This window comes from Antrostomus carolinensis, unplaced genomic scaffold (assembly GCF_000700745.2).
Source record: "Antrostomus carolinensis isolate BGI_N321 unplaced genomic scaffold, ASM70074v2 scaffold41493, whole genome shotgun sequence".
NCBI lineage: Eukaryota > Metazoa > Chordata > Aves > Caprimulgiformes > Caprimulgidae > Antrostomus > Antrostomus carolinensis.
Window position 1 is genome coordinate 6,723 of NW_010308028.1, and position 11,131 is coordinate 17,853.

At 40.2% G+C, this 11,131-nt stretch overlaps 1 protein-coding gene across 1 annotated transcript in view; it reads left to right on the forward strand.

Moving 5' to 3' along the window:
- The window catches only part of LOC104523154 (codanin-1), a gene marked incomplete at its 5' end in the record, with an annotated part of 21,284 nt that overhangs the window by 4,810 nt on the left and 5,343 nt on the right, over positions 1-11,131 (forward strand). The window contains 12 exons of the mRNA XM_010165641.1: positions 1-68; positions 503-622; positions 1,530-1,608; positions 2,003-2,123; positions 3,112-3,221; positions 3,927-4,016; positions 5,072-5,147; positions 7,307-7,515; positions 8,306-8,420; positions 9,213-9,356; positions 10,038-10,204; positions 10,836-10,917. The exon at positions 1-68 is cut by the window's left edge and continues 123 nt beyond it. Of these exons, the coding sequence (XP_010163943.1) occupies positions 1-68; positions 503-622; positions 1,530-1,608; positions 2,003-2,123; positions 3,112-3,221; positions 3,927-4,016; positions 5,072-5,147; positions 7,307-7,515; positions 8,306-8,420; positions 9,213-9,356; positions 10,038-10,204; positions 10,836-10,917 (1,381 nt within the window). The remainder of the gene's footprint in view (positions 69-502; positions 623-1,529; positions 1,609-2,002; positions 2,124-3,111; positions 3,222-3,926; positions 4,017-5,071; positions 5,148-7,306; positions 7,516-8,305; positions 8,421-9,212; positions 9,357-10,037; positions 10,205-10,835; positions 10,918-11,131) is intronic.

An 11,131-nucleotide genomic window follows, 5' to 3' on the forward strand; every position in this document is an offset into this window, starting at 1 on the left:
TCCTGCCAAGGTTTCCTGCAAGAAACAGTTGAAGTGCCTGGCGCAGCTCTATTCATCATGCATAGCAGGTGAAGACCCAGAAAATGTGAGACTGACCTTTCTTTGAGCTTTGAACTTGCATAAGTGTTGTGAGGGGGAGGCAGATGAGAAGCAAAAGTTGTGGGACAGTTACAGTGTACAAACAAATAACATCTGGAAAAATAAACTAAGCCAACACAGTTATTAAAATAAATGGATACGAGGTAAAAGTTTAGGAAAGGAGGTGAACCTGATGCAGTACTCAGAGCTGCTGGAGGCTGAAGTTGTATTGCCCTCTCTGAAACCAGACCTTCCCTAACACACCTTTTCTGTAATTCCCATATTGATTTGCACTGTGGCTGAGTGTGAGAAGGAATTCTTTGCTGACTGGGCCATAGAACACTTATCTATCTTTTCACTTTCGTTTATTAAAGCAGGTCAATACTGAGTATCCACCTTTAGTATCTTATTTCCTCTCTTCCAGAAAACCTGGTACCAAATATTTTTCTGGAGCTCTTTTTTGTTCTGCAACTGTTGACATCTAAAGGCACTTCTACTGCAGAAGATGGAGATAGTGACCTTGAAGCCAATGAAAGAAGTAAAGGTAAACAATAGTATTGAGTGGAAAGAATGTTACTTCCATGGTATGATAATGTGATACAGAGTCTTTAGCTTGGACAGTTAGTCTTGAATTCCATAAAAGCACCTTATTACCACTGTGGAACTCATCTGAGATGCTGACAAAAATCATGCATGCATGGGAAGTGCTTCTGCAATATGATAGAGCGGGGTCACTAGATACTGTTTGAATCTAGTGTTCTGCTATTGTGTGAGATTTGCTGGAGCTACTTGCTGACACTGACTTTCGGAGAGAAGGACAGATATGCTAAAGTCTCTCCTCCATTGCTCCTTGCAACTCAAAAATGCTGTTGATCTGCTATGTGTTTCTTAAATTTAAGGTTGGCTTACAAGTGCACAGGACCCATCCATATAGATATGTAATTGTGTTTTTTGGCAAATTCAGACTTAAGCTTAATACAGTTATATCCTTTGATATAGATATAAAACCCCAAAAAGTGGCTTTAGGATGAGGCAACTCCCCACCAGATGCTCCTATTTGATTGACCTTTTTTTTTTCCCTGCTCACTGATTCTTAGGGCTGAGATTAAGAACACGAAGTCTTCAGCTACAGGAACAGCAGCTGATGACTGGTTGCAGTTAGTCTACTTTTTGTCCTGGATCTGCTTACTGTTGGCCGAAACGTTGCAAAGGAATCTTTTATTTCCCATACAGCACTGAACAATACAGTTGCCTTTAGGATAGGAAAGACAGGGATGGGAGGATTTGTTTATTCCAGTGTCAGGGAATGGGAACTTCTGGAAATTGGATACTGGTCTGGAAGACTGTTTTTGGATATGGCAGTTCCTACTTTCCTTGAGAGCTAATTGTTGGTCTTTTAGTTTGCAAATAGTGATAGGTGCTGTTGTCTCATGTTTCTTTTTTTCCCTTAGATGCATCAAGGAGACAGCATTTCCGAAGTGTGCACAATTGTGTTTATTTTGCTGTTCAAGTCTTGGATTATCAGTATGAGTGAGTTGAATATATGTTTTCTTCTGCTTGTGTCTGCAGATGTGTGTGATATGAAAGCAAGTGTGCTTGGATTTTAGAGCTTTACCACTTACAGGCGTGGAGTTGTTAATTTTCCCTCAAAACCTACAACTTGGCCTGGATTTGTGTGTCTATTTTCCTTGCACTGATCTGTCTATTGAACTTCAGTGTGATTATGCGAGAATGGGAAAGTCATGAGATGAGAGCAATAAAAAATGGCCCTACAGATACCAGTAGGATTTGATGCTGAGTGCTTGGGGCTTAGAACTCTTTGCTTGGCAGCCTTATAAAAAATGACCATAAGCATTTCTTTAGGTCTGATTGTGTGTTGTTCATGTCTGTCTGTCTCTCGGTTTTATCCATGTTGTCTTGGCAGAATTATTTCCCGTTTAGAAAAGGGGACGCTGAAGCTTTTGGCAGAAAATGAACGGATTGCATCTTTTTCTCCCACCTTGCACGAGAGGCTCAGGCAGGCTTATGAAAGCAGCACAGCCAAGGTAAAAAATGGCAGACCTCAACTGCCATTTGTTCATACTTTTGTGTTGTTACTCTTTTATTTGCGATGGCTTTGATGTTAAATCTCATTCCTTCTACTTTGAGTATCTTGTCATGTCATCTTTGGCAAGTTTCTAAAAGCTGCTTTTTTTTCTTGTCAGCAGGTGAGTGAATTGCTAGGTCCAATATTTGTTAGCTGTGAATTGTCACTGCTAGCTTTACATTGTATTCCAGGCCCTGATCTGACAGGCTCCAATTTTGCTTTTGTGATTCTTACCTAATAAACGTGGATACCAGAAGAATGATCGGTTAGATGCAATATCAGAATGCAGTTTGGAAGAAGTGGATTTGTTTTGTAGCTACAGACTCGTTTTAGGCAAATGAAGCTTCAGGGAATGCATTAGGGAACTAAAGCTGGATGGTGGGAATGCCTGCCTGAATGTATTTTGTATCTTTTGTTTCATCCATCTTTTAAAAATGTAAATTGCTGTTGGCAGAGAAAGTACAGCATATTTTCTGAGACTAAGACATGTCAATAGCTGAGCATTTTAGTTAAAACTGTAAATTAAGGTCTCTTGTTACTTGAAGACATAGGCTTTTCAAATGTGAGAAAGAAGAATAATACAGGAATTGCCAGCCACTACCCTGCATTCTCTGGAGCCTTATATTGAAGGTACACACTTTGGCTGTTTATAGATCTTTCTTTCCACACTTTATCAATATTGGTTGCAGTCTATTCTGCAGAGATTTCTTAGATGAGATGCTTCCACTCATAATGTTAGGAGATTCTGCCTCTGTAGTGTAATGTAGGTTGTACAGCTGTTGGTGTTTATTAGCAGTTAGCAATTGTAAATGGCTAGTGTCTGAACAGCTCAACTAGTGATACTTCGTTTCCTCATCACATCTTTTGCCTGCTTTTTCTAAGTCTGAGATTGTTGGATAAATTAGAGACTTATATTAGTCTAATGGCTGCCTTTATCTTTTTAACAGGTATCTCTCCTGCTACCATGCTCTGTACAGTCTGTTTCTTTCCAGCCGGAAACTGACAATCGCTCTAACTTTCCCAGTGACAGAGCATTTCACATATTTAAGAAACAAAGGTGAGTTTCATTTACTGTTACTGTATGGCTCACAGGGTGTAATTGTTCTGTGATTGTGAACATAGAATATTAAGAGTGTCTCATGTGTGCTACATGCTATAGAAAATCTTGAGATTTTCACTCTAATTAAAGAAAAAAAAAAAGAAAAGGTCTTTGTCCGTATTGACTCCAGGAGCTAAATGCTAAATGTCTTTAGAGAAGAACAGCCTAATTCTTCAGGAGTTATTGAGACTTCTGGTAATTGCCAGTACAGTGTGTCACCCTACTGGATTGCTTCTGCATATAAATCTGGTATGCTTTTATTCTTCCTGCTACCTCCCTCCATGCTTGCAGCAACAGGGTGAGGAGAGAATGGCAAGTTGTCTTGGTCCTTTTTTCTCTCCTCATAGGTGTTATTTCATGTGGCTTATTCTTTCCTGCCTCTCAGTCTTCAGTGTGTCTGGTAATGGGTGTTTTGGTCATTCCGTCAGAGCTGGGGTATAACAAGCTTAAGCACTTGCTGTCAAAGACACGGAAAATGGAAACTCGCTGAAGTACCGCTAACATTAATGAGTTTTGCAAAGGTATCTGAACGCTTAGAGGTTTAAATTTTTTAATCTGAGGTAGAATCTTGCTGGGGAATTTAGGAGTGATTGAATATTCAGTTGTTGTTACTTCAAATTTTAATGAGTAGCAATTCATACCCTTAAATATCTTGATTCACAGGGATATCTTTTATGAACTACTGCGTGAATGGGAGGATAACCATGAAAAAACTGGCTGGGACTTTGAAAGAGTTCTGGGCAACAAGATCAGGTAGGAGTCTTACGCAGCTTCAGCTAGCTCTTTAACGTAGCTGAATTGCTGGTGCTGCATGCTAGACTTGGCATCCTAAATTCCATGTTCTTCCTGATGATCTTCTGAACTAATCTGTAGGGAGCTGTCCTTCTTGGAAGTTACTGCCCATGTAAACTTGCTTCTGTATTTAAAAGTATCAGCTGTTATCTTAAAGAAGCAAGCCACAAGTGGCAGGGGCCTAATTTGATCAGTCTTGGTGTACCTCTTTCCTGTTCATAATCACAGAGAGAGCCACTCTCACAAGCAGCGTGTTGTGGTCTAAACATTGTCATTGTATGCACTTTCATGTGCATTTCACGTTTCCAATGCCCCGCTCCTCTTAAGTGTGGAGAACTGTTATATGTTCAGAAGCTCTTAGCTCTTCTAATTATTTCAGGGGTTTCTAGGGTATTTGCTCTGAAAACGAGACAACTGTGGCTCTTTCTGTGGAAAGAAAACTGTTATATTAATTTATTGCTTTAGCAAAATAGAGTATATATATAAAGAAACTATGATGGTTTTGAAAGCAGTTGCCTTGTGGGTTTCTGTGTTAGTCTTAACCACCAGCCTTCTCAAGTTACGTGTATGAAGGTGACACTTCACTGAAGGAGCAAAACAAGGTTGAGATTTAAACTGAGAAATTTTCCTTCTCTTTGGGCATCAGAAGTACTACTATTGCTGTTTTCTTACTTGCATATATGTGAACTCTCAACTCATTTCTCTGCACAGGGGAAAGCGGGAGCTGAATGAGTTAATTTTCTTCCTAAATAACAGCATTCTTGCAGGAAAGGAAGAAAGTCTGTTTATCTCTGTGTTTGCTCTGCAGGTGCTCAGGGAGAATTTTTGTTTCCATGCTCAGCAAATGGGGCTTTGTGCTTGGGAAACCTGGATATAAAGGTGTTGCTTTTTGCAGTGGCCTTTGGAGATTACTTTCTTAAAAGCAGTTATTTTATGCTTTTGGTATAGTTTGAGGTAAAACCACTTTTTTATACCACAAAGATCCAGTCAGCATTTTGTGATGTTTCCCTTCACAGGGCCATGATGGCTCATCTATCTGCAACCTGCAACCACAGCCATTTTGCCCGGCTCTTTCAGAAACAGCTTATCCAGGTAAATGATTTGTTTTTTTTCATGAAGATATACATCAAAGCTGATCTGATCCTTCCTCGGCCTGAGAAAACAAACTGTGTCTTGCAAATTTATTTGAGATTTTCCTATTGAAACTTTTTTGTGAGAGCCAGGTATTCAGGATGGAAATTTCCTTCCTTTTCCAGAAGTATAAATCAGCCATAAATTACTGATGAACTTTGTGTAAATCAGGGATAAGGCACACTGAGCACATCATGAGCTGTAAGAATTCATTCTTCATGGTTATTTACCTTGACCTTCTACTTTTAGAACAGTTGAAATTTTTAGAAATTTTAAGGATGTATTTTGACATGTATCAAATGCAGAGGGTTCCCAGCTATGTTCCTTAGCAGCATGAGTGCACTACCTGCAAAGAGTCTCTGGTTCTTCTGTGTAATGCTGCAACGGCCTCTTTTTGATACAGTATTGCTGTGGTAGGTTACAGGGTTATTTGGCCAGTTTTTTCAAGCATCATTTGACTTCACTGTAACTGAAGGAATGAAGAAAGAAAAGATGCTTCCAGTTATAGTATAGATATTCACTGTATTCTGTATAAATGGCTGGCTTATTGGTGGGTTTCTTTTTGGACAGCAGAACAGACACAAACCCCTCCCCTTGAGTAGTAACCCACACGCATTGCCAGGAAGTTGTGAACTGTTGGAATGTTGAAAATTCCTGTAGTATCCAGTGTGAATTTGCATCAGTGTCCTGTCTGATGTGTGTTCAGGGAGACTGTGGGAAAGAGGTGGGATAGACTTTGTTGATTTAGTCCTAGGTACTGTATTTCTCCTTTATATCTGTGCCTTCTTAATGAAGAGTGCAGGGTTTCACAAGGGTAACCAAAGATTTAAATTGGTAACTCCATTGAATCTGATGTGTCTGACCAGAAGTGATTTGCATAATTTTGTGTGAAATTATGATATGCAAGCAGAAAAGAACCTAGACTAAGGATTAGTGTTGAGGCCTGATAATTTAAAGGTTGGGAAGTGTAACAAGATGTTCTTCTGTGAGGGAGGGTGCTCAGCTTGGAATAAATGGACCTAGTAATTGTTCACTTGATACACATAGTTAAATGTTGCTTTTTAGTATGATCTCACCTATTAAAACTGTCCTATCTTAGATGTAGGAATATGCAGTCATCTTTTCCCTTTACTCAGCGTTGGGTAGGTTACATCTGGAGTACTGTGTCCAGTTTTGGGCTCACCAGCACAAGAAAGATACAGACTTATTAGAGTGAGTCCAGTACAGGGCCACATAAATGATTAAGGGACTGCAGCATTTTTTATATGAAGAGAAGCTGAGAGAGGTAGGACTGTTCAGCCTGGAGAAGAGAAGGATCCAGGTTATATTAGCACTGTGTATAAATACCTGATGGGAGGGAATGAAGAAGAGGGAGCCTGATTCTTCTCAGTAGTGTTCACTGACAGGACATGAAGCGTTGGACACAAATTGAGAAAAAGGAAATTCCATCTGAACACAAGAAGAAACTTCTTTACTATGAGGGTGGTCAAACACTGAAACAGGTTGCCTAGAGGGGTTGTGAAGTTCCAGTCTGTGGTCCTGGACAACTTCTGGTAGCTGATGTTGATTGAGCAAGAGGATTCAATTAGATGATCCAAGAGGTCCCTTCCAACCCAAACAGTTCTGCAGTTCTGTGATTCTTTGAGTCTTGAGTAGTATCTATGTGTTTGGGGTAGGGGGGCATTAATTTTTGAATTTTATTTAACTCTGAAAACTCTGGGAAAATCTGGTCTAGGAATGCATAGAGCAGTATCACGGTCCTTGGAGACTGGACTAGAGATCCTAATGAGTGGTTCATGAAAACTATGTGAGTGATAGGTGTTCTCTCCACAAATCCATAGTCTGCTAGAAGTGCTTGAGTTAGATAGAATCATAGAATGTAGATGTATAGGATCAGAATTCCATCTCAAGATCTCTAGGCTGTTTATGGCCAAAGTGGGTGGCATGTTTTGGCATGACAAAAAGAGGTCTTCTGTGCACGGGCTGCCTGAGAAGGCCATGCTTGGATTACTCCTAAAACAGTGTCTTGTGAGGAAGGGAGAATATGTGGGGTGGGAGATGAAGTGAAATGATGCCTTATTACAAATTTTCCACCTCACTACTCTTTCTGTCTCCTGAAGATGTGTAAAGGTCCTACTGGAGGTGGTGCAAGCTGGGGAGACACCCCAGACCAGGATGTCCTTAATATGCTGGGTTCTGATAATCTGAGCCGTTTGAAGAGGCTGCAGGAAAGATTTGTCGTTCCTCAGAGCATCAGAGGACCTTGTCCACCCCCTTCGTTTCCAGGGTGCCAGCAGTTCTTCAGGGACTTCATCCTCAGTGCAGGAAGGTTAGCTGCCTGTGGTTGCTGTTTCCTTGGTGAAGTGTGTGGGCAAGTGGGCATATTGCTCTTGTAGCCGGGGAGCAGCGGGGAGTAGTCCAGAGAGCTTGGGGCACAGTGTAACCTTGGCAGAGCATATCAGAAATGTTTTTAAGATGCATAATACCACCCTTAGTGTTGTTGGCCAGCACATACAGTGAACATGTTAATAAGCAGGTTCTGTCTGGAGCACAGAGTGTATTTGTGTGTATGTGTGCTACATTAGACTAGTTTATATGGTAATGGTCTTCCTTCTGTAAAACCACAGTATCCCTGTCATAGGCCATCAGCATTTCCCAGTGCCAAGGGGTGCAGTGCTGCGCAGTAAGGGCACTGGACTGGCCAAATGTTTATTGTGTGGTAGTGCATGAAGCTAAGGCGTTAGAGAATGTAGCCAGGTTCATGGTTTTGTTTAATGAGTTTTTCACAATCCACAGCATGGAGGAGCTGTGATCTACGGGAGATCTGTATCTTAAGATCAGTTACTTTACAGCTTCCTGCTTCAACAGATCCATATTATATCCTTACGCTGGGACTTGCTAAATAGCGTCTGTTTGAAAAATTACAAAATAAGAGTAGAAAAGAAGGGATCAACCAGTACTAGTTTTGTCCCTTGCTTGCTTGTCTTCAGTCTGTTACTTTGGATGTCTGCTGATGCTTGATACAACTCATGAGACAAGCTTGAAATTTTGCAGTGTGTTAGTTGAGGTTCTACTGCCGTTTTCAGCCCAGTCTGACTCATCATCATCTTTTGCTGAAGTTACCAGTTCAATCAGCACCTGATGGATAGTCTGTGCCTGAAGATACTCGAGCTGGATGGCCTGACTCTGGTGGAGCATGAGCACAGTGATGGGGAAGCAGATATGGATGAACAGGTAAGCTTGTTTTTTACGAGCAGGAATTTCCCTGAACTGTTCCTGTACCCAGAGAATTACTGGCTTGATTTTGAGTTGCCTTGGAGCTTCCACTGCTATATTTCCAGGACAAGAGCTTCTTCATTTGGTTTTGTCATAACTCTGCAACTTGGTTATGGATGTCCGAGACCCTTGCCATTTACTTGTATGCTTCAGTGTGCTTCATAGAACTGTGTCGTAAGAGGTGATGCACCATAGTTTGAAAAGTGAGAGCCTCTTGTCAGGTTGTTAGTACCCTGTGTTAGATCAATGAAAGAACTGAATCCAGTTGTTGCACTCAGTTGCAGTAACTCCTTGTTACTTTTCCATTTAGAAAGATGTCAGAACGAATTTGTAGTCATGCCTGTTCATACTTGTTCAAATGTTTGTTCACTCTGTACCTATCAGAGGTGTCATAGCTTATAGTCCGTTAGAAAAGTAGCAGCCAAAGATTCATGAAAACTAGTAGAGTAGTAATGGTACAAAGGAGGCAACATGAGATCAGCTCTACCCTCTCATTGGCTCTGACATTGTTAATAAGAAGATGTGATTGAGCAGATGCTTGTTTTAGAAAGCTCTTGAATTAATTTCTTCTCACTGTAAGTGAAACAGTGGAGGCAGAAGCAATTTAAAATGTTTTATAAGTATGTATTTTGGAAATATACCTTTATTAAAAGCAGTGATGAAGCTCTGTGGTCCTTTTACGTGAAGGGAGTAGAAGTTGCTTTGCCAGTTTAGGGTAGTATTGCCCCAGTTTACTTTTCTCAATTTCAGGATGAAAAGAAGCGTTTCACTGTGGTCCTGTTAAACCTACGTCTCCTCGCCAAGTTCCTGGGGTTTCTTGTTTTCTTGCCATATCGCTCTGTGGAGCAACCAACTAGAGACTTACAAGACTCTGCAGTAGCGTTAAGAAACCAAGTAAGAATCCAAACTCTTCTAAAAAATCTAATGTGGCCTTTGGTTGACAGGCAGGTTTTCTAATCCAAGGAGAGAATTATGAATAGTTATGCCCTTTCAAAGCGAGCCTGTGGTTTCTGGGGATGATGTTATACTGTTCCGTGTCCCTACTGCATATTCTGGGGCTGGGAATAAAGGAAAGAGTTTGTGTAAACTAGAAAAGAGGGAGCAATGCACTGATGGTGAGGTACTCAGTCTTCTGTTGTTTCTGCTAATCTGGGACTGTCATACCAGGACTCTGACCTAGCTAAGGAGACTTGTATTTATAGTGTAAAATGCAGCTACCAGGAATGTTTTTGTTAGTTTTGCACCCATCTTGTATTTGTTAGTTCATCTCATAGCAGTGTGTCATACTGAATGCAAGGAGGCAGGGGTTACAGGGGTTAGACCTTGACTCCACTTGTACATAGTTAGGCTTATAGCCTTACTTCTGAAAGTCCTGGTGGGACCTTTGCTTGCTGTCATAGTGTGGTTTTTACCTCTGCTTGTGTGCAAAGAAATTATTTTGCTAGCCAGAAAGTCACCTTTTATTTGTACAGACGATGAAATCCTAGAAAGAAAAGTCATGATATAGATAAAGTTTTTCTTTAAGTATTAAAAGGTAACTTCAAGCTGCTGCTTTAACTTCTGTTGTCCATTAAGACCCTGCCTGTACTGGATGTATTGAAGCTTCTGAGGCAATCTGTTAGCAATCAACGTTCTGTCCTGACAATTCCTTGGATTGTGGAGTACCTTTCCCTTGTGGATTATATTGCTCCTTTCCTTGATTACTACAGGAAAGTATTTTGTCTCTTGCTGCAGGTATACAGGTAAGAGCTTGGGAAAGGATATTTTTTTAAGAACTTCTCTGTTAAGGTTTACTTGCTTAGTTGACGTACTTGGTGTTTGAGAATGCATGCTGGCCCTAGTTTGAGATTTTTATAAGAAGTACTTTTTTTTTTGTGCAAATCATGGCCATGTCTTACATAAGGCTGCACAGAAAGCACATCCTAAACTCAGAGATTACTGTTTGGTTTAAATATGTGTTTTTTCATTAAGTAAACAAAATTCTTTAAATCCCACTCACTCATTCTACATCTACAGCTGTGAATTTAAACCTTGAATTTGAACCTTAAACCTACAATGTCTGCCATGCCTAAATAATGCTCTGTTTTTCTTTCCTATGGGGAAAGAAATTTTCCATGAGGAAAATTTGAAGCACATTCTAGAGAGTTACTTAACACTGTCTTTTCCAGTGTAAACTTAAAATAGCCTGTTATTCAGATGCGTATGTACAAAAAAATAGAGCTCGCTCTCTACTCTTTCAGCAGATAAGCAGGGAATGTGTACATGGTAACAAATAGTTTAATTAAAAAATGAGTGGTTTGGGTTTTTTTTTCTCTTAATGAAAATTGAGCTACTGAAATCTAACACTCTCTTGCTGCTTTTTCTGCATGACAGGTTAATGGTCCTTTCTGAAGATAAGGAGATGAGTTTCCTGAACAAGCTGCTGATCCTTGCAGTTCTGGGTTGGCTTTTTCAGGTAGAGTTTCATGTGAGCACACCGCGCGCTTATCTGAAGAAAAAGCAGGGCACAGAACTCAATAGAAAATAGTATCAAAATGAGTTAAAACACTGCAAAACAGCAGTTTGTTGTTGGGTTTTTTTACACTAGTGTGAGGTTCAAAGAATCCTCTGTAGTATAATGGAGAATTATTTTCCTTTAGTGGAATTGTGTGAAGCAACATTTTTTTTCC